The 24,899-nt window shown below is 38.7% G+C and overlaps 1 protein-coding gene across 2 annotated transcripts in view; it reads right to left on the bottom strand.

The window, feature by feature from the left end:
* Positions 1-9,304: 9,304 nt before the first annotated feature.
* Positions 9,305-24,899, bottom strand: part of LOC124619359 (DDB1- and CUL4-associated factor 8-like) — a 117,445-nt gene continuing 101,850 nt past the window's right edge. For both annotated transcript variants that reach the window (XM_047145680.1, XM_047145681.1), the window contains exons 10-11: positions 24,229-24,345; positions 9,305-10,151 (exon numbers count right to left, since the gene is read on the bottom strand). In XM_047145680.1, the coding sequence (XP_047001636.1) occupies positions 10,029-10,151; positions 24,229-24,345 (240 nt within the window). In that variant the 3' untranslated portion in view covers positions 9,305-10,028. The remainder of the gene's footprint in view (positions 10,152-24,228; positions 24,346-24,899) is intronic.

The raw sequence follows: 24,899 nt of genomic DNA, 5'->3' as shown, positions 1-24,899 counted from the left end.
CGCTTGTCTTTTCGAGACTGATTCCTCGGTTCAGGAAGCAAGATGTAGGTTATGATCTGTGGTCTGCTTATTGAATAATTACGTATTAATTTGTGAAACTTTTCTTTCATAATGTTTTAAATACCTTAATTCCAATGCAAAAAATTACTACTTACCAAATCTGTAATTGGTTTTAGAGGCTGTAATTTTAAAAAGGGTTGGAACCTCACTGTTCAATGAACAAACAATTTTAACTCCATGTTGGCTCTCTCCTAACTCATTCTCATAATGTAGAAAGAACTTGTCTCCATGAGTGTCAAAGTCAGATTTTATTAATTTTTTTCACATTTATCTGTGTAAGAACCTTACAAAAATTTCATGGTTAAAGGCCACTGAACAATGACAGCAGACAACCAAAACATGTTGGCCTGAAATGAACGCTTTTTGGATTAGTGATTAGTATAAGAAATGCTATTTCTTATTCATTTCAGTTCACCAATAGTTGATTATGAAAGATGTAAACAATGTTTGTTAGCTTTATACATGAGCCCATCAATGATGGGAATGTGCCTTCTTGTCACGACAAAAGTAGACATGTGAAACATTGAATTGTCCACATTTCTTAATCTCATTTTGTTGGAGGATTGTTCCATTCTACAACTTCCTCTATGTGATTAGCATCATTTCATCTTTGAGTTTGTAAATATTTATATGGGACACATCAATATAATGAAGAAATGATGGGCGATTTGGTGGTCATGAAATATAATTTCATAAATCAGTTTTGTGAAATATATCAATCCATATTGAGACAGAATATGGAACCATGATTTGTTTTAGCAGAATTCAAGCAGCTTCAGTTGAATTAGTGGTTAAAAAATGGGAACAATCACTTATTTACATTATGCTTAGTTTGTACATACCTAAACACATTTTAATAAAGTACTACAGACTGTGAAAATATGGCACTACAATGGAATATTCTAGGAAAAAATTTAACAACAAATTGTTATGAAATATGAAAAATTACCAGCTTCCAGCCATTCTGTACAGGAATGAAAAGAGTGTTGTATGAGTAAAGTATAAGTCTTGCATCTTATTTTCTTAATTTTATTTCTTGTGGAAAAGTCACTCACTGTAAAATAAAACACATTCTGAATGAAGTTGTTTTGTCTGTTACCATAAGAGAACACAATGAAAGTGCTGGAACACAATGAAAGTGCTGGGAAGGTATAATTTGTCTGTAAACCAAAAACTGACCAGCACTCATGGTGGGGGAAGTTGGCTTTCCCATAAAAACAATACATAAAGAATGACTAATAATCAATTTCCCCTCTAGTAGTGTACAACAATCTGCAAAAATTTACATAGAAATCCATATGAATTACTTGCATTCATGTTATTAGGAAGGTCTGGGAAGTACTAGAAAAGAAGGGAATGGAAAAGAGAGACAACAAACACAATGGAATAGATGTACTGTGGAAGTCTGGGTTGTGTGAAAGTGAGAAATGAAAGGACAGATTGGTTCTAGTAAACAAGTGATGTGAAACAGAGATGTGCATTATCGCTTCTCTTCTCCATTGTGGTCTTAGATGAGATAATGATTAAGATGACAGAAAAACTGGAGAAGACAAAATGAAAGCAATGGGGTTCATGGATGACTTCATGATCTGGAAAAATAGGGAGGAGGAGATTCAGGAACAGCTGGATGCTTGGACAGAAATTGAGGAACAGTACTGAATGAAATTTATGTCAACAAATGTGATATCCTGGTTACAATTAGAAAGGAAGACAGACCAACTAGCGGAAATAGAGGTGAACAATAGAAGTAGGTGGAAAGTGTCAAGTACTTGGGAAATGTGAAGGAGGAAAATGAAAGTATTGAGAAAGATCAGTGAACCTGGTAGACAGGCAGAAGCATTCCCACGAATCCTTAGGAGCTTGTTTCAGAACAAAGACGGCCCACAAAAAAGCAAAGTAGTAATATATGTAAGATGTAAGCTTCTACATCCCAATACTGACCTATGCATCTGAAACATGAATAATGAAGAAAAGAGATATAAGCAGATTACAAGCTTACAAAGTGAAGTTTCTCAGAAGTAGGTCAGGAGTAACAAGGAGAGAGAAGGAATGAAAAGATAATGGAAACACTGAGAGAGTAACCCTTGCAAAGAATAATAGAAACATTGAGGCTAAATGGTATAGATAAATAAAGAGAATGGGAAAAAACAGGATTCCCAAAAAGATACACGAAATGGAGATGTGAAGGAAGTGACCAAGAGCTGGGAAAACTGGACTAGATGGCAAAGCTTATGTTCCAAACAGCCCCAGTATGGAAACTGTTCAAGATGATGATGGTTAGCATTCCATGTAGCATTAAAGTATTTTGTGCAAAATAAGCCTTCCCGGGCATGCTTGCGCACTCTGTCACCAGTGATTCAGAAGGTGTGCTGTGGAGGGACCATTTAACTTTGTGAATCACTCTGTCATTGCTTCTTACGACATAATGGGGCAGATAGAGTGGGGAATCACCTGCTTATCTTTCAGTTAGCAGATCTATGTAGAAGGGAAGTGCATGAGAGCAACCCAGTGACATAGCTTCCCTCGCACTTGTACCTCATGCATCCCCCCCCCCCCCCCCCCCCCCCTTTGCAACCTGCTACACCACTAGGACACAGTCTCTCTCTTAATATGGCTCTACTGCACTTAGGCATAGAACACACTTTTAATATTTGTTATTAATAAATTTCATTGAAAGATAAACAGTAATTTCTTCATTTAGAACAATATTTTTACTGATCTGTAATTTTTCCATCTCCTGCAACACAGAAATATGGATGTAACCTCTTTTATAGGAAATTTAATGTAATTTAAATTTGTATGGTGAAATATTTTCGCTAGGAACTGCTGCATTCGAGTTACTTGACAAAAACATACAAAACTGACCTTTAAATACCCTACCCCAAAGCTCATAGCCAATCACTCATGCTTTTTAGTATGTTACGCACGACACTCCCTCCTATGTTGCGCAAAACTTTGTGACTGCACAGTTTTTTTTCCCCCTTAATCGACCCTTTTTTTGCCTTCATTTAATGGGCTAACTGTCCTGAAATGAATGAATCAAATTACTTTACTTTACTTACTTTACACGTGGCTAAGGCCTTATCGACCATACACCTGCTCTACGAGCCTCTTCCAATTATTTCTATCCAGGGAAATTGTTGTCCAATCAGAGTTGATGCCCATCCTAGCTGCATCTTCCCGGATATTCTCCATCCACCTAATTCGAGGTCTTCCTCTTCTTCTCTTTCCTTCTAATTTCTTAGTGGATGCTATTTTGGGTAGTCTGTTCTTCGGCATCCTTGCTACATGACCAGCCCAGTTCAGTCTTCTCTTCTTTAACATTTCCACAATGGTTCATTTTTCCTTATCCTCCACTCCATGACATTTTCATCGAAGATTGGTCCAAATATTTTTCTTAGTATTTTTCTTTCAAATATCAACAGTTTTTCTTCATCTTTTTTCCTGAATGTAATAGCTTCACATCCATATAATGCTACTGGTACAATAGTTGACTGATAAAAACGGATTTTGAATTCAGTACTAAGTGATCTTATCCTTAAAATTTTGATACAGCTGTAAAAAGTTCTATTAGCTGCTGCTAGACGGGCATCTATTTCTATTTCTGCTCTATTGTCTCTGCTAAAAAGACTCCCTAAGTACTTGAAGTGGTCAACTGCCTTGAAAGTGAGACCATTTACGGTCAGTGGTGTATTTTTTTGGGGTTTTTTACTTATGACTAGATATTCTGTCTTTTCTTCATTCACACGAAGTCCAGCTTTCTCAGCTATTTTGTAATAATTTTGCATCATCCTGATTAATTCAGCTTTTGAAGTGCTTATTAAGGCTATATCATCTGCATAAGCAAGTCTAGTAATGTTCTGTCCCTGCAGTTGGATCCCTTGTGGATTAGTTTTGGTGAATTCTCTATCAATCTTCTCTAAGATAATATTAAATAGAATAGGTGAGATGGCATCCCCTTGTCTCAGTCCAGTGTACACCTTAAAATTTTCAGTCTCTCCTGAATCAAATACTCAAGTGAAAATGAGAAAAATTCACATGTACCTTTGGTATGGTGACAATGACAAAAATAAAAGGAGACACTTTTTCATATAATATTTATTTGTACAACATGCCCAAGGTGCAGCATTCACAACAGCAGTTCAAAATTGCATCTCCAAGTAATTCATTACCTTTTCTGGCTCTGATGATTTCCCAGTCAAAGAACTAAAATCCTGTATGACTCTGCAGTGCTACACTCGAGTTACCCTTGTAAACAATCAATGATTCACAGAGTCTTCCCTGAATGTCTTAAGTATGCAGTAGTAACACCAACATATAAAAGTTGAGATGAGCAACTGACTAATTGTTGACAGATTTCTTTCCTTACTACATACTCAAAATTTCTCAACAAGGTAGCTCACAACAAAAAACCGAACCACCTTTCCGGGAATAACCTCTCAACAACACTTCAGTTTAGATTCCCTCTAGGATCTTCTATTGAGAAGGCAATATACGACCTCAAACTCAGTTCTACCAAACTAAATACAAAACACCCTATAGGCATGTTTTGTGGATTTTGCCGAGATCTTTGATCATGTGGAATGACCATAAAATTCTGCTAGGTGAAACTAAAATAATATGGCATTAAAGGTCTACCCCTCACACACATGGAGTCATTTCTCAACAACAGAAAACAGGGGGGGCATATCATCAAGCGATAAATTAAAATATTAAAGACCATGTGCCACAAGGTGTGCTCGTCCAACTCCTGTGACAGATGTTTTCAAACATAGGTATTTGGCCTGATACAGCTTCTATACCATTACCACTTGCTTCTCTATACACAAAAAGTCACACTCTTAATTCTGTAACCAAAATAGTACCGTTTCATTCAGGATTATCCACTGTATAGTTCAGATTGTAAACACATACTACTGTATTACTGACTTCTGAACAGACTGGCCAATCCAGTGTACATTCCACACCATCTGTAGTGTATTACTGGTGTTTTCTTGTCTCCATTACTCGTACCATAAGCTGGCATGATGCCTGGGTTTTCACCATAATGTGAGCAGATGTGTGTGTAAAATTTGGAAATTTGTGGTAAGGTCTTATGGGACAAACTACTTCAACTTACGCTATGGACAACACACACACACACACACACCCATGCCCAAGGGAGGACTCGAACCTCCAACAGGGGGAGCCGCACAGACCGTGACAAGGTGCCTCAGACTGCATGGCTACCCCATGCGGCCTTTGTGTGTAATGAACACTGATTCAGAGGTTTTTTATTTCTACTGACAGAATTACCGGACAACATATTTAGCTCTGTAACTTTCAACATGCCCATTTCTGGAAAAGGGCCGATATGCTTTCCCTGGAAGTCAAAATCACCATCCACTTTCTTGAGAAGCTTGTGGATATGATTTTTAACACAGTTATGTTACAAGAGCTCAGTAATTATTTTTTGTAACTCCACTATCTTGCTGCAACCTACAAGACGTGAAATTCAAGCTGCTGTGCTGAATTTGTGAAAACCAAACTGTTTATCATGAGATCAGAATATACCATTTTTATTCTGCAGCAATATTACATGTACCCACTCTTTCTTATAAACAACAGCTTTAAATATTTAATGTCTAAGATACTAGATTTTATTTTCTATGAGCTGAAAGAATTTGCACACACAAAAATTTATACAAGACTGAAGTGTTAAAATAGTTTCATTTCCTATATAGAACACAATCTAAAGCAATTCTTCATAGCCCCTCCATTGGACTATAAACTTTAAAGTCACAAACTTCTTTGTATGTGGGAAGTTATGAAAGTCAAAGGAGGCTAAATATGACAAATGGAACAGACATTCCAACAATTTGTACCAAAGCATCTCTGGCCAGTCTAGGACTTGTAGACAGTTCCGCACCCAATCGATCCAGAAGACTTCCAGCACATTTGCCAATTAAAGTTAACTAAGTGGAAGTAACAGATGGCTATTCACTTTTGCATTCCAGAAAATGCTGCCAATAGCTTCTCCATTTGATGGATTTTTGGTGCAATACCAATGGGTTATGCCCACTGCTTTGTTAGCCATTTCATTTCTCGGATGAAATTAGATACAAATATTGTCTATCAAAAGAAATTTTCACATAAAATTTGCATGATTCTTTTTAAAATGATCCTGACATTTGTTTTCACATTTACTTTTGCCCCCATTAAGCATTCTTGTAATTAACTCCTCATGTAAACTATATCTTACCCTTCTTTCAGATGTGCCCACTTTGTCAGCTGCTTCATATATCTTTGTCAGTTGCTCATTACACATTGCTCACTTTCTTGATGTTTCGGCTATGGAATATATCACCTATGTACCACCTTACTGTTGTGCTTGGATTCATCCACAGACAATGAAGGAGCAGATTTCTTATAGGGTTTTCACAGGTTTCCCAAGTGGAATTCCCTGATTTCCAGATGAGTTTTAGCATTTTTCCCTCTCAAGGGTAACTGAAGATGTAAGGTGACAAAAAATATAAGGAATACCTTTATTTCTAAATGTGTGAACAAAAATCTTAAGTACTAAAATAAACAACTTTTGTAATGAACTGTTTTTAGATGGAGAAAGCAAGTGAAATGGTACATATTATTTTATTAAGACCACTGACGTTATTTTACTTCAATAAAATGAAACACATTTGGTGACAAAAATACGCATTTCTTTGGAATTGTAAGGCAGATTTAAGATACCTTCACTGATTTTAGAAATAACCTCAGAAAAAAGTAGACCTTTTGGAAGTAGTGTATAAGCCAGGGAAGAGTTGTTTAAACCAACACTATTAGTGACTGCCAATAAAATGTTGGTTCTACTATGTTAGTTATTGTCAGTTATTACCCAATGTTATTTTACAGGTATTCTGCGGTTTTTCTTTCAAGAAATACTTGAGTACATAGCATACAAACTCCCAGCAACTGGCACACTTTTCTTCTTCTTATTGTCCGTCCTTTCTAATATATAAACTACTTTCGGAGTGCCAGAATGTACTTGAATGAGTAAAATGTCTATAAAACCCCACACTGTACAATGTACTTGTAGTGAGACAGTCGCAATTCCTGGAATCCATCGCCGATGGCTTCTGGCCTGCCCAGGAGCACCACAGTCCTGGGGCCATAGATAAACTGTGTAAATCCACTGCATTATGCCATACACAGTCAGACCGGACTGCAGACAGATTGGTGAGACAAGATCCATTGTCAGGCCTGCACATTCGTGGGAACCGAATGGCTTCAGATTAGGAGGCCCGATCCGTTAGAGGTAACTGCAGAAATGGCCTGTCATGGAAGTCCATTCGTGTGGCCATCTCTTCGCATGTCACAGACACGATGTTGTTGAAATGAGACCATGGTGATCAATCCATGCAACAGGTAAGTTGCACAAATACTCTGAGAATCAGTACGAATGATATGATGTAGCTACTCACCGTAAAGATGATCGCTGAGCTGCAGACAGGCACATAGAAAAGACAATCACACTCTCACAACTAAATTTTTGGCCATAGCCTTTGTCAGAAAATGACAGCATAACACATTCATGCAATCACTCAAATACAACTCACGCATACATGGCCGCCGTCTCCAGATGCTGTGTCAACAGTCTCTGAGGATCAGATCCAAACAAACCACTCCTCACGCCTCCCTACCTCTCGTCAGCAGCTGGTAGGCTAGTGGCAAGAAGTGGTCACAGCACTGACTGCAAGCTGAGGGGAATCGTAGAAACAGGAGAAGCAGTACGAATGGGGGAGTAAGGAAGTGGTGCACGTACTAAGCTGCACCCAGCCAGAGATGATGTAAGACATCTCAATAAACAAACCATTACATCTACTGAGACAAAAATGACATTTTTCCAGGGCTTTTTTTTTTTCAAATTTCCCTGATATTTTCCACATACATTTGAAGTTCTCTGATATTCCCTGATTGTGGCAACCCTGTTATAACAACCATGTACAATTTCTATTGGCAATAAACCATCAACGGTGGAAAACTTTGACAGATAGCAGTATAATCTCTGACCGGCTGTGACTTTCTCGCCTTGTCCTTGCAATGTACTGCATTGTGTGGCACATTAAAGGAATTGTACAATAACAAATATTCCATTAAACAAAATACACAGTGCAATGCCTCAGTGGAAAGGACTGTACAGAAATAGCAAGTAGTGCAAGGAAATCACTAGAAAATAAGAGGCTGATAAAGCATGGAGGAGGGGGAGGGGGGGGGGGGGATAGGTTAGGCAAGGGGAGGAGACTAAATGCATACAGATTACAGCCTTTTGTAAATTTACAGCATCTGTTGGTGAGGCTCCTGATCTGCTAAGTGATTGTGTCACAAAAACTGACAGATTTGTGGGGGTGTTGATAATTCAGCAGCTGCACATATCAACAGTGTAAGGGTACAAGTACCAGTCTAGTATCAATTGTCTCCACACACAAAGCCAGTCCATTCAGTGACCTATATTCTGATTATTACAAAGCCACAAACCCCACTGCTTGTGGAATAAGGAGTGTGTGATAATCACACAAGTATAACACTTGAAATGCATAAAGGTATTGCCAAGGGTTTAAAATAGTTAGAATCATTTGAAAAGGAACTGTTTAAATTTTGTGTGACAGTTTCTCTCATGCCTGGGATATGGTTACATGTCTCCTCACCAGATATTATAATAAAATTTAAATTTTCGAGTGACAAGAAACTACTGTAGCCTATATAACGTGCTAAACAGGACACAAGGCATGACAAAAAAAAAAGCTTTATGTAACTCACAGGAATCAGCACCCCAGTCATTATTTGCAATGGAAGTCAGTGTGTGTGTGTGTGTGTGTGTGTGTGTGTGTGTGTGTGTGTTACCATGACTAAACTGAATAACGGTGTGGAATTTCTGTGTGTGATTTATTGAAAATTTACATTATTGTTTACACTTTCTCTTTTACATTATAACTAGACAAATTTACAACATTTTACATTATGAAAGTTTCTGTAACAGTGGTTCAAGACGCTCACATACAACAAAAATATATCTCATTTCAAACAGTGTATGTGAAACATCAAAATATAACTTACAATGCCAGAGCTAACATCTATACAGAGCAACAATAAACCAATGAAATTTTGAAGAAAATAACTGAAAATGTAAGAAGAGAGGAGGAAGAGGCAGACTAAGAGGAGGAGGAGGAGGAGGGGAAAAGAGGTGGGGGGGTGGGGGGGAACAGAGAGAGAGAGAGAGAGAGAGAGAGAGAGAGAGAGAGAGAGAGAGAGAGAGAGAGAGAGAGAGGAGGAAAAGCAAAGAATTAACAATCCGTATTATAAAACAGTCAATCTTAATGGTGAGGACTGACAAATATCACATTCAGTTATATGTTATTTATTCATGCATGTGATGCCAAACCTCAAATCTTGTTTCAGTCTTTGTTTCTGCTGGAGCTGAAAAGCACATTTTCTGATCCCAAACATACCTTTGTAGAAGAGAGTGGCACTTACAAGGATCAGAATGCCCACATATCAAACCACCCAAATGATAAACTTTAACTTCATGAAGAGTTGTGGCATGTATATAGAAGAAAAAAAATCTGTTCTCCAAATTTTTGGTTTTTAGTAAACACAAACATCAAATGAACAAATAATTAGCACAAATAATTCTAACAAATATTTTAAGAGAAGAATATGTTCTATTAATATTATTTGGTATTAATGGACAGGCAATGGATATGATCCATTGAGCTGACATGTAAGTGAATTGATGGTACACAAACTCCTCTCAAACATGCCACAAAGAATGAATGTATATTACAGGAATCCTATTGAAGGATTACAGAGCTAACAAGATGGGAGTTGAGAAGCCAGGCACTCCATGTCCACTTATAAGGAAGAGGAAATTAATTTTGCTGGGTTCAGATGGCACGACATAGGGATGGGGGGCAGTCAACTGCTGCTGGTGCCAACTACGAAGGAGAACACTGTAAGCGGCGATCACGGTCGCCATCTGAGCTGTTGCTCGAGTCGTCTGAAGAGTAGCTATCTCCCATCTCGTCCTGCTGCTGCTCTCGTGTGCCTCGGGCACGGCCCTGCAGGCAGAAGCAATATTTAGCATGGCATCTGTGCTACCACAGGAAATGTAATCCTAGTTTCTTTTAATTATCTCATGACAAAGAGGCAAAATGATATCTACATTTTTATACAAACAAAGTAAACGGCCCAGATAAATTTTATTCCTTAGGCTACAGTGCAAATTATTACATAAAAATAATTATGTCTCTGAATTTCTAATAGCCAGTGGACTTAAACTACGGCATTACAGTGACTGATCAAGTGCCAATCTACATATCAGAAAGTGTCAGGTTTGATATATAGTGAGTCCTGGGATCTGTATTTGTCACTTCTCACTTATTTCACCTCTGCCAGTGTTTCTTAATGTGAAAAATGGCGAGTTGCAATGTGGTTCAGTGCCCATGTTAATGTGTAGGCTGGGCAGGCTGGGTAAGCCTGTTCAAAGGGTGGGAGAAACACAAGGACATACCACTTCCATTAGGACTTTGTCTAATACCATTTCATAACAGTTAATTGTGGAAAAATTTTAATTGACATACAAATATCTCACTTTAGTTTAAATGGGGGCCAAATTTGTGGTAACATTTAAGAGAAGAGAGACCTTTTTTGAGAATTTTTGGGGTATCAGCTTCAAAGAGTCACAGAAGCAGGGCCACAATTAAATTAATAATTTCCTTTGTGCAGTGTGAAGATGTAACCATTCTCTAGTCACAGGTGGATTTTCATTGTTTTCTGATTAGAGTTTTGTCGTAGTAATGGTAGATGTAGACTGCTGCAATTCCTTAGTGGCGATATGTGTGAACAAGATAAAAAGTGTAAATGCAAGCTCTGTTGTTGCCTTTCACAGCTGTCAAGTTTTTATACACAGAAATTTACATAAAGCACAAATAGCTCTTGTTTAATTCCATTTGTTTTTGCATCCTTACCCGTCCGATGCTTATGTCGCCAGACTTCTGAAAAGTATTTCATTATTGCAGTGTTTACATCAGGGTTCCCAATCAAATAGGAAACAATCTTACAGCTACTCATTGCATGTGTGTGAGACACAATCCTCACATATAATCAGCTGCCTTCTACTTGTTTGACACCACACATTGTTTACAGAGCTGTGAAGAAGTCCATTGTGATCAGTGCATGCATTTACTTCGAGGCCAGTTGGGGGAGGAGGGAACAAAATCAACAACTTCCATATGGAAAATCAACAACTTCCACATGGAAAATCAACAATTCCACATGGAAAATCAACAACTTCCACATGGAAAATCAACAACTTCCACATGGAAAATCAACAACTTCCACATGGAAAATCAGTTTCTAACAGTAGCAGCCGTATTTTAAATGTTGAAGATTGAAGCAGAATATTTTCCTGATATGAGTGAAACAACCTTTGGACTCCAGATACAAAAAGTAAAACAAAAACCTGTGCTAATGAAAAATAAGGGATTAGCAGGAAAAAAAAGAGAGGAGTTCTAACAGGAAATGAGACACTTGCAACACACGAGATGCCCACTTATTACACTTATGACAGTCAGTGTGGTGCAAATCATTTGGAACAAAAAATGCCTTGTTCAGCAGGTATCATATACAATTGTCACAAAGAAAGTATTTAAAAGTGGAATGGTTGGAAAAGAGAAGTTCTAGCACCACTCAACTCTTGAAAATTGGTTCTAATGTGCCACATTGAGAAAGAAGATGGGTTCTTGCAAAATGTCATATTTTGCTGGACAAAAAGAAGGTGCAGATTTTCATTCTGAGACAAGTGCTAGACACTACGAAGAGTGGCTTTGAGGAGTTCTCAAAAAATTACCAAACAGTCTCCAATTTTTATAGGTCAAGCTCCATATCACATGATGATAAATGCAATATCACTGGGAAATGGAGGAGGGGTTCTATTACTGAATGGATGGAAAGCAACAACACAGAGCTTACACCTATGCCAAGTCATATGAGGAAATTACTGCAACAGGCCTACGACGACATGTGTGACGACATTTCAGGTCGTAAGAATACCTTTTGGAAAGTGTACTACACTCACTGAACAAGAAATTGAACTTCTGTGGTTGCCTGTGGCATATTACAAACTTGACAATGTTGTACTTCTTTGAGCCTTTGTAAAGAACAAGGTAACTGAGGAAAACAAGCACAAATACTGGGGAAGAACTCTGAGAAATATAGTTGTCTTAAAACATTACAATACTTGTTTCTACATTAAAAGTAATTTAATTGCATCCCACTATTGGCTCATTAGGCCTAACATAGCTGGAGGTTTTCTATCTGAGTTTATTCCTGTAGCTTACAGTCCCCCACCAAACCTGCAAGGCAGCTGGTCTCCCTCACTTGGTTCAGTCTGCAGGCCAATACCACTGCCAGGTGAAAGCCCTTGGAGGCCCAGGTGATAGCCCTTGGAGCTAGAAAATGTGAATTGATTGCCTGGTGTGGACCAAGTTAATGCTGATGTTAAACACTACGGCACTAAAACCTCGCACCCAATAACTGTTTGTTTCTAATTTATTAAAAGAATCTGGGTCAGTGTGATAGTCAAGAACTGTATTTATCCTAGTTGTGTAAATTAAAACTTTCATGAAAGTGTGACAAAAGTAAAACAAAATTCCAGTTGTGTGAAGAGCGCGAAACATCTATTTTGTCCAGGATTTACTGTCTATTCCCCCAAAATGATACAACTTGAGTTATGCTGCAAAATAGCACACAAATTTTTAACTCTGTGCCACAGAGATTGCATCAAAATCATTGAATTTTTTTTCTTTTCTTGTGCTGCTACAGGTTGCCCAAACTATCAGCAGAACAGTGTTCTCTGCATGGCTTTTCTTTTTCTTCACAGAAAACTGTATCACATGAAATCATTCTTTACTGACAGCCATCTCCTATCGCCAGTTGAAAACAAGAACACTAAAATTAAAATGTGGCCTAATTTTCTCCTTAAGACTACTCATGTGAAGGATGTTCCAAAACTGCAAACACAAATGAAAACATCAAAAATGCTGGCCCAAGAAAATCTCTTCTTTGACCTTCGTTTTCTCCTTTCACACTGATACTTTTGAATTTATTCCTCTGTCTCATTCCCCCCCCCCCCCCCCCCCCCCCACCTCACTCTCTTAAATATTGCCTTTCAATTTTCTGGATCATCCTCTGTTGTATTTTGTAGTGCACAATTTGCTACCTGCCACCTCACCACTAAGTATGTAACCACAGGAGTAACTCTCAAAACTTTTCAACATGGAAAACAGCATGTCTGAGTCAGAATAGGCAATTCATCCCCATTCTACATCTAAAACATATGTTGCTGTTGTTGTTGTGGTCTTCAGTCCTGAGACTGGTTTGATGCAGCTCTCCACGCTACTCTATCCTGTGCAAGCCTCTTCATCTCCCAGTACCTACTGCAACCTACATCCTTCTGAATCTGCTTAGTGTATTCATCTCTTGGTCTCCCTCTACGATTTTTACCCTCCACGCTGCCCTCCAATACTAAATTTGTGATCCCTTGATGCCTCAGAACATGTCCTACCAACCGATCCCTTCTTCTAGTCAAGTTGTGCCACAAACTCCTCTTCTCCCCAATCCTATTCAGTACCACCTCATTCGTTATGTGATCTACCCATCTACTCTTCAGCATTCTTCTGTAGCACCACATTTCAAAAGCTTCTATTCTCTTCTTGTACAAACTATTTATCGTCCATGTTTCACTTCCTTACATGGCTACACTCCATACATATACTTTAAGAATCCAAAACACATGCTATATAAATATATTTTCAACACTAAATATTGTGTGTCCTAAATACTCACCATAAATTTTGTCTCTCAATTTTCTCAAACCAATTTTCCACCCTCCTTTACCTTTTTCTGATTGATACTGGCTGTAAATTTAGCATTCCGTTCACACAGTCCTTCTCAACCCAATAAGCCACTTTCCTTCATGTTTATCTCCACCTCAAGGATGGCCACATCAGTACCTCCACCCCCATCAAACCTAGAAATGACCAACAGTACCTCCACTTCGATAGCTGCCACCCTTTCCATACCAGTCCCTTCCATACAGTCTAGCCACCTGTGGCTGCCAGATCTGTAGAGATGAGCAGCCCCTCTCCAAATATGCCGAGTGTCTCACTCAGCCTTCACAGACCAAAATTACTCTCTGATCCTTGTCCATAAAGAGAAATTCTGCACTTTGTCACTCCAGTCACTACTTCCCACATACCCTCTGCCCATCCTCTCATTATTCATTACCATAAAGGACTGGAACAAAACTCACATTCTCTGCCAGAGTTTTGATTACCTCCCGTCATGCCCTGAAATGAGAAATATCCTCCCCATCACTCCCACAATGGTATTTTGCCACCCACTGAACCTACACAATATTCAACCCCACTTGATTCTTGGTTCATATCCCTGGAATAGACCTAGATGTAAGTCCTGCCTCATAAATCCTCCTCCTACCACCACCTACCACCACTACGGTCTGGTCACAGGCATCTCCTACCAGGTCAACGACAGAGCTACTTTATATGGGCATTACAACAAACAAGCTGTCTATCCACATGAATGGCCATCTCCATACTGTGGCCAAGAAACAGTTGGACCATCCAGATGGTGAACATGCTACCCAACAGAATGTATTCACTTTAATGACTGCTTCACAGCCTGTACCTTCTAGATTATTCCTACCAACATCAGTTTTTTTGAAATGCGCTGATGGGAACTCTACTTACAACATATCCTTCATACCTGTAACCCCCTGGCCTCAGCCTTCACTAGTCCTTGTCCTCCACCTGCCTATCGTCTTCCCTACTACCAGCTCAGCACTACATATTCCTTCTGTCCCAACAACACTGCTACTAGTCTTTTCCCTTGACCCCCCCCCCCCCCCCCCCCAGTACAGTCCACACCACTGCACCTAACAGTCTATCCTGTCTCCAACACGCTCCAACTAGCAACACAACATCCTTCCCCCAATGCTATCCTGCTATCCCTCTCTCTTGCATACTGCAACCTTACCTTCACTACCCACCACAGCAGATTGCTGCTCGCATCATCTCCAGCGACTTGAGACAGTGACCACTGTGAGCATTGTGCTTTTGTGAAGGTGTTTGTATTTTGTGTGTTGGAAGGAGGAATTTGTATGAAACTTTAATGCTTAAGCAGTCTTTCTCATTGTGCCATTCTGCCACTCAGGGCCGCCTCTACGTGGTGAGAAGCAATGTATCCTTTTCACATTACTGTTATCATATCCACGACCTTCCACTGTTTGATACTTCTGCTTTTGCACAATTAGGTAGCTTGTCATGTTATCTCTCAGTCCTCAACTTCTTCCTCATACAATGTTAACGTTAATGTTGTTGTTGTTGTTGTTGTTGTTGTCTTCAGTCCAGAGTATGGTTTGATGCAGTTCTCCATGCTACCCTATCTTGCGCAAGCGTCCATCTCCGAATAACTATCGCAACCTACATCCTCCTGAATCTGCTTAGTGTATTGATCTCTTGGTCTCCCTCTACGATTTTTACCCTCCATACTGCCCTCCAATACTAAATTTGTGATCTTGATGCCTCAGAACATGTCCTACCAACCGATCCCTTCTTCTAGTCAAGTTGTGTCACAAACTTCTCTTCTCCCCAATCCTATTTAATACCTCCTCATTAGTTATGTGATCTACCATCTAATCTTCAGCATTCTTCTGTAGCACCACATTTCAAAAGCTTCTATTCTCTTCTTGTTTAAACTAGTTATCATCCATGTTTCATTTCCATACATGGCTACACTCCATACAAATGCTTTCAGAAAAGACTTCCTGAAACTTATATGTATACTCAATGTTAACAAATTTCTCTTCTTCGGAAACACTTTCCTTGCCATAGCCAATCTACATTTTATATCTTCCCTACTTTGACAGTCATCAGTTGCTTTGCTTCCCAAAGTGCAAAACTCATTTACTACTATAACTGTCTCATTTTCTAAACTAATTCCCTCAGCATCACCTGATTTAATTCATCTACATTCCATTATACTTGTTTTGCTTTTGTTGATGTTCATCTTACATCCTCCTTTCAAGGCACTGTCCATTCTGTTCAGCTGCTGTTCCAGGTCCTTCAGTGTCTCTGACAGATTTACAATGTCGTTGACAAACCTCGAAGTTTTTATTTTTTCTTTGTCGATTTTAATTCCTACTGCAAATTTTTCTTTTGTTTCCTTTACTGCTTGCTTAATATACAGATTGAATAACATCCGAGATAGGCTACAGCCTTGTCTCATTCACTTCTCAACCACTGCTTCCTTTCATGCCCCCTCGACTCATATAACTGGTATCTGATTTCTTTGCAAATTGTAAACAGCCTTTCGCTCCCAGTATTTTACCCCTGCCACCTTTAGAATTTGAAAGAGAGTATTCCGTCAACATTGTCAAAAGCTTTCTCTAAGTCTACAAATGCTAGAAATGTAGGTTTGCCTTTCCTTAACCTATCTTCTAAGATAAATCATAGGATCAGTATTTCCTCACGCATTCCTACATTTCTCCAGAATCCAAACTGGTCTTCCCCAAGGTCAGTTTCTACCAGCTCTTCCATTCTTCTGTAAGGGATTCATATTAGTATCTTGCAGCCATGACTTATTAAACTGACAGTTCGGTAACTTTCACACCTGACAGCATTTGCTTTCTTTCGAATTGGGATTATTATATTCTTCTTGAAGTCTGAGGGTATTCCTCATACATTATGCTCACCAGACTGAAGAGTTTTGTCATTGCTGGCTCTCCCAACGCTATCAGTAACTATAATGGAATTTTATCTACACCTGGGGCCTTGTTCCGATTTAGGTCTTTCAGTGCTCTGTCAAATTCTTCACATAGTACCATATCTCCCATTTCATCTCCATCTACATCCTCCTCCATTTCCATAGAATTGTATAGATCCACTATATACTCCTTCCACCTTTCTGCTTTCCCTTCTTTGCTTAAGACTGGTTTTCCATCTGAACTCTTGATATTCATACAGGTGGTTCTCTTTTCTTCAAAGGTCTCTCTAATTTTCCTGTAGGCAGTATCTATCTTACCCCTAGTGATACATGCTTCTACATCCTTGCATCTGTCCTCTAGCCATCTCTGTTTAGCCATATTGCACATTTGCATTCCCAAGATCATGTAAGAAACAGATCGCCCGATTGCTTGGTCTAGTTGGCAACCCTTATCAGGGAATGGCCACCAGGCGGCAACAGTGTCACACCCGTACTTGTGGCACCAACCACCAGATGGCACTCCGTTCTGTGAAATATGTGGCAACCTCGTCCGAACGCATGCAGCCACTAGTCCCTTTCCACCATCTGGCATCTGAAGTACAGCTGTTTCTGACATACCGTTGCTTGAGGATCGAGTCGTCATGCCAAGTGCCTGTGAGTACATCAACTGTGGAAGGAGTAGACAGACAAATCCTGAACTAAAAATGTTCAGATTTCCCATCAAAGATAAAGAAGGGTTACAGAAGTGGATTTTAAATTCACGTAAATTAATAAGTTAGTTGCGAGTATGAATTAATAGCGAGCCCTAAGCATTCGATCCTGTTTTTAAATTAAATCATTGCTGCGATTTGATTTTTTTTGTAGCTGTTTACTCACTTCACTATCATAATTTTGGCTGTAGAGGCTTTTTTTCTGTGCAATGTGAAAACTGAAACCAATATAAGGTATGTATAACAAAATGCAAAGTGTAGTGTGATAACATTTGGTAAACACAATTTAAGAAGCATTACTTTACAAAACCTTTGTCTTGGTACTTGAAAATGGCTCTAGAGCTGAAATCACCACAGTGAAATAAATGAATAATACTCATCATCTAAATCCTGGTGTACACTAAAGCGAACGAAGTGAACGAGTGTAAAATCTTGTTTACACTTCTGCAAACAAGTATTCATAGGTAATTCGCTATAATTCACTGCCATTCGTTTATACCTGTGAACAAGCATTTACACTGGAATTACAAGGGAGGAGAATAGAAGAGAACGAGCATAGCATGCAAACTATAGACGCGGCCTATTTTAATTTTTTTTTATCCATGCGGTAATAATCCTCATACAGCTTTTACTTGGAAACAACACTACTTACAGCAAATGTCTGTGCGGATGCGGATATCCCCAGTAATAATTGTGTTGAAGAAAAAAAATGTTCCTCTATTGCGGATATCAGTGGGTTATCTTTAAATTGTACAAAGTAAATTTTTAAAATACTTATGGTTTGCCGTCTGTGACTCTTCAAAGTTGACATCGCCAAAATATGCTCAAAAACCACACTTTCACTTGTATGTTACCGTGTTTGTAGCCCCCTTCCAACAACAATTAAAAATTCATCACGTACAAAATGTCTTCTCATCAACTGCCTTTCTACTTAAAAAGAAGGAACAAATATTTTTTCCACTCTTATATCATTTACAGTAAGTTACATGCAAAGTGAAAGAATTTAAATTTGAAATGACTGTCACTGAAATATGACCAGCCTTAATTCGCATCATAACCAAGTGCGGACATCAGCAGACAAAAATTCAGGCCAGGCACAAGTCTTTTGACAGAGCAGCAGCAGGTTACACTGCTTTACAAAACATTAATATCTGAGAATGCAGATATGCAACTTGGCAGATGTGGATAATGATCTAGTGGATGCAAAGCATGTATGGGTAACATTTTTTTTCTTGTCCGCGCAGACCTCTAATTACAGCTACGATGTAAATAGTTGATATTGAGATAGGATCATTTTGCCCGCTGGTTTTGAAAAAGAAAGCAAAGTTGTGTAGGAAAATAATTTGTACTTAGATGTGAAATGCATAGTAGTGCCAGTGCACTTAACACTGAATTTACAAATCATGTTTCTTAACTTTTGCAGAAACTTCAGACGCACGGTGAAAAGCGAGTAAAGTTTACTAACAAAACACGACAATGTCGTCTGCTCAAATTCGTCTATACATATGAGAATCCAGTTTTTCCTGATCTAGCTCGCTCAGTGTTGACCAGGCTTAAAACATCCTTGCTGTAGGACCACATCCCTAGAATTAATCATAGTGTTTGAAGTTCAAAAAAGGTTGCAAACAAAGAGCTCTCTTAGCAAATACTTAATGAAAGATTCCTTTCTATCAAGTTAATGTAAAATGAGCTACTAAATGTGTTAATGGTATATAAACATATTGTATTTTTTCTGATAGATAGTTATTGTTACACGCAATTTCAAACTGCTGGATATGGACCCAGAAAAATTGCACAAGACTGCTGTGTGATGCCCATTTTGATGAAAAGTCATTCATGAACAGCACGAAACAATGACGTATTCACACAGCAGTTCCTGTAAAATTTACATCTGATACTGGTTCTTCAGCAGTATGTGAGAGAACTAGTGATACGACTGATCTGTCATCACCTGATCTGAACATGAATATTTCAAGGAGAACATACAGTGCAGCTAGTCACCTTCTGGCAGAAACAAATGCAACACCACGAAAGTGTGAACCATTACCAGATATGAAAGAAATCATAGAAATGCCAGTGAGACAAGTTAAAAGGAAACTATGTATGCTACATGATGATGATGATGATGATGATGATGATGATGATGATGATGATGATGATACTCCTAGAAAGCGAAAAGTGAAACAGAAAATGCATAATATAAACAGATCATTGAAAAACAAAACTTCCTACTTGTCAAAAGTTAAGGGTAGATTGTTGCATTGTAGGGGCTCAAATAATATTGCCCATGTGTTCAGCAGTTTCTACTTCCCATCTGATTACTCCAGGGCACTGGCTGCAATGCAGTGCAAGAGCAAAAAATGTCCGTGGTCTTCTATTGAGAAAAATCTCTCCCTAATATTGTTTTACAAATCTCCTATCTCCTGCAGAATATAAATTTTTGTGAAAATTGGGTATCGTATTACCTGGACTGTCCACAATTAGACGATGGATCGGTGTCACAGGTGTCTACAGGGTTTAACAAACACCGTTTTAGTCAACTTAGCAAGAAATTTGAGGCACAAACCTATTTAGAAAAGGCATGTGTAGTACGAGGGTTGACTGAATGCCTCCACCTTCGTAACTCTTTAACAGTTGGCAGTATTGGTATGCGGCAGGTACAGGCTGGTTCTGTAGCCTCTTCTCTACAGATTCAGTTGGCGGGAAGCCTTAGCACTTAACAGTTGTATTGTTACAGTGTAAAGTATGGAACCCTGCGCAGATGGTCAGTCAATGTGGTTTATGCAACATGCAGTCATTAAATTCTTAACAGCCAAAGGTGTCACCCCAAACGAGACTCAGAGAATGAAAGCAGTTTATGGCGATTGTGTTGATGCGAATACTGTGCGTCGCTGGACAAGTAAGTTTAAAGATGTTGAGGCAGGAACAACTGCCCTGCATGACAAAGAGTTAGATATCCTGTGACAACGACCACCGAGTTTCATAAGCAAAATGTTGACAGACTGATTCAGGACGATCATTGCATCGCTCAGAGAGAAATTTCAAGCACAATCGACAAGTAACAAGGGTCCGAAAGGAAAAGGGAAATGTTTTCCTGCAGCATGACAATGCCAAACCACACACTTCACAAGCCACCAAAGCAGAACTTCAGAGAAAATCTCACCACCGTCGGCATCCTCAATACGGTCCAGATTTAGCATGGTCTGACTTCCATCTGTTCCCAATAATGAAAGACGATCTGCGAGGCCATCATTATGCTTCTGATGAAGACATTGAGAGAACTGTGAGACTGTGGTTGTGGGAACAGAGTGTCTACTTCTTCCGTGACGGCTTCAGAAATGTATCCATTGGCTGGTGATTATGTGGAAAAGTGAATATTGTTAATTAAAGATCACATTCTAAGGATTATTTCTGTACTTGATTTATTAAAATATTCCCATCTAAACCCAATTAACGAAGGTGGAGGCATTACTTTTCATTCAAGCCTCGTATCTTTTGATGAGATGTCGACAATGTGTTATCTGGAATATGCAAAAGATTTCGATTTAGTAGAAGGTCTACAAGATTTGGGTGACAGGGAAAGTGCAAATTATGCATTTGTTTTTACGATAAGAGGCAGCTACAGTAACTAGAAACAAAACAGCTTGTTTCATATTTTTTGTCTAATTCAGGAGTAAAACATGCAAATTTATTGGGACTCTTACAGGAACTAATTATTTTATTGCAAAATACAAACCTAGAACCAAAATTAGTCATTTGTGATCAGGGAGCTAGTGCTCTTAAGTGTTGTGAAGCATTTACAGGTTACGCCTGAAGGACTTTACTTCATTGTGAATGGACATAGACTGTTTTATATTTATGATGTCCCACATTTATTGAAAAGCATACAAAACCATCTCCTTAGTGGTGACTTCATTTCCAACAATGCTGTTGTTTTATTCGAAGACACCAGGAAAATGTATCACAATGATAAGAAAAAAAGAAGGAAAAAAAGAATCAGGATTATGTTAAAACTCATTGACAGTCATTTTGCAACCTGATTCATTCCAGAAAATGAATGTGAAAATGGCAGTTCAGGTCCTAAGCCACTCTGTTGCTGCAGCTATCAGAACTTGGGTAGCGACTAAAGAATGCAGAGTGATACAGCAGAGAACACAGCTACTTTTTATAGAATTTATGAACAATTTGTTTGATTTTTGAATAGCAGGACAGCATTTTCCTCTAATCCACACAGGTGTGCACTATCAAAACAACACCGAGTAGTAATGGAAATGCTACAGAATGCAAAGGATGTCTTAAGTACTATAAATAAAACCGACAAAAAGACAGCTAAAATAACGACACCACTGTGCATTAAGGGTTTAATCCAGACTGTTAATGCTACTGCTCAGTTTTTTCTTGAGGAACAAACTGTCAGCATTAAATTTTTAATGACCAGTAGATTGAATCAAGGTGCTCTTCAGAATTTATTTTCTGTGTACCCTCAGAAATAGGCAACAACCATAATCCAACAGTTATAACACTAAGGTGCTTGTTTCAAACAAGTGCTATTAACTCACTAATGAAGCCTTCTGATGCTTCAAATTGTGGGAATGACACTGACAACATGCTGTTACTGAACAACTGTGTGTTGCAAACGGAAGGTGAAGAACCTCAGCTGTTGGAGAGCTCTAGAAACGTCAAAATCCCAAACACCCCTGGTTCCCCTAAGGATGAAGAAGGGAGAACCATCGAGGCTGACGAGTATTTTTCTGACTCACAGCAAGACCTTTCCTCTGAACAGTGTTCAGAAGTATATTTTTCTGGCTACTTAGCAAACACGTTTCGAATGGTATGGTTGTTTGAAATGTAAGGAGACATTTACTTGTAGCAGTGAGCTTCAAGAGAAGAGGGAATTATTTATTCTCCACAAAAAATACGTAACAGGGAATTTGCGTCATTCTTCAGTGGGACTCAGCACTCCAACTGTTGAGTTTAGCAATATTATTGAAATGTCTTTACAGGCACACGAGTTCTGTTTTTTACAGTTTATTTATAAGATAAATATAAAGTTTAGCATTGTTAACTACAAGAAATCAAAACTTAAAAACTTTCACTGGCTGGACAATGAGGAATGTGGAGAACACAGATTTTTCATTTTGAATCATCTTGTGAAATTCATTGTATTTAAGTGCTAAATGAAGAGTCTCCGTTACACTTCACAAATCAGTTTCACTGTCTTTCCTTGATCACTGTACCACATTTAACTAGAAAGAAGTAATGCGTTAAATTTGAGCAAAACAGTACTGCTTGTGACAATAGTAGATGTGCTGACTGCAAAGTTAAGATGTTTACCGTCTCAGGTCGTGTGTTCACTATGATGTTTGTAGTAGCTTATCCGCATTTATATTTTTTTTATTCATTATTATACCTACTCCTGCATTACCCTTATTTGATTTTATATTTATAACCCTTTATTCACCTGACCAAAAGTCCTGTTCCTCCTGCCACTTAACTTCACACTATATCTACTTGTAACCTATCTATTTCCCTTTTTAAATTTTCTTACCTACCTGTCCAATTAAGAGATCTGACATTCCACACTATGATTCGTAGAACACCAGTGATGTCTCTGCTGATAACAACATATGACACTCAAGATTTTCAGAATTCTAAATCCTGCTTACAGTCATGCTTACCGTCACAATCCAAGTGCTTTTTTCTTGGAAAGTATTTTTCACATTTACTCAGGATAACATAATTTTAAAAGACAAACTAAAATTTTAACCATCATCATCATGTTTTCCTTATAGCAACTCGTGTAGGAATTTTGTGAACGATATGCCTCCACTGGTTTCTGTCCTTGTACAGCTCTCCTGTCTCCACTGCTTGCATGTTACTCCTCCCCTCTTGAGGTCTTCATTAACCTGGTCTGCTCATCTCTTCCAAGGCTGCCCAATAGGTATTCTTCCTGGTACCTCCATCTCTAAATACTGACATGGAGTTCCAGTTGTGTGCATTCACTTCACATGACAACCCACTTCAGTCTCATACTGCTCATTCTTTCCTCCATGGTCAAGGTCACCTGCAGGTGCCTCTTCAGATATTTGTTTGTAACTCTCTCTCTCTCTCTCTCTCTCTCTCTCACCCCCCCCCCCCCCCCCCCCCAGTTTTTCTGTAGAGCTAACCTAAGGAACTTCATTTCACATGCTTGTATTTCACTCTCTTCTCTCGTATTTATGACACTTTCTTATATATTGTTGATATTCCAATCTGGAGCTTCCACTGTTTTATTTATGACACAGGTCTCCAACTATACATTACGATTAGCAAGAGACAGGTTTTATACACGATCTATTTAGCTCTTAGAGGGATTCCCTCACCCCACATTAGGTTTCACACTTGCTAGAAGAAGCTGGATCCTTTTGTTACTGTTTAAAACTTCTAGTTTGACACTTCTATCATTTGATATGACCCTGCCCCAGATAACTGAAATTTTTTACACACTCAACCCTCTCTCCTTCCAGTATGATGATACAAAGTGTGACTGTCCTACTCACCTTTATTGCCACTGTCTTTTACCATAACAGTCAAAATGCAATTAACATCCAATGTAAGGAAACATTTACCTACAGAAAAATACAAGGTGGGCAAATCTACTTACTCTACGCCTCTCAGTTCGACGAATGTGCCGCCACAGAATCCACAACATCTGGCCGTCAAAACTGTCTGGATCGCGACCACTTTCTTCTTCTCTTGCTCGGCGGTTGCGCTGCAGAACCTGCCACAGAAAAAATTAATCTCTAGTACACATAATACATTTTATAAAAATTATCATCATTTACAATAAGAACCATTTGTACAATCATCAAAATTTTGGGCTGAGTGCAAGCACTTGTACTAATAAAGACAATCACTCATTGTGCAGGCGTGTGTGCCTGGGACTCCGACTTTTCCGAACTCCACCCCTTTTTTCCTCTCCCTTCAACACTCCTGCTATGAGGAGGATCCAATGGCTCTGAAATCTTGCAAACTTCAATACTTTTATATGTGTCTTCTCACTTGTTGACTCTGCAGAAGAGCTTCTAACTTCTAATATGTCCACTTCATTTTGAATACCCTGCTGTAACACAACATTTCAAATGTTTTTATTTCATCCCCCACAGATCATGATCCACTTACATACAATGCTGTGTTCCAAATGTACATTCTCAGAAATTTCTTCTTCAAATTAAGGCCTGTTTGATAAAAGTAGAATTCTTTTAGCAAGGAATCCGTCTTTGGTTATACTAATCTACCTCCTATATCTTCCTTGTTTCATCCGATATGCCTAAT

This window comes from Schistocerca americana, chromosome 6 (assembly GCF_021461395.2).
Source record: "Schistocerca americana isolate TAMUIC-IGC-003095 chromosome 6, iqSchAmer2.1, whole genome shotgun sequence".
In the NCBI taxonomy this organism is placed as follows: Eukaryota; Metazoa; Arthropoda; class Insecta; order Orthoptera; family Acrididae; genus Schistocerca; species Schistocerca americana.
This window is presented reverse-complemented; position numbering and strand designations above follow the sequence as displayed.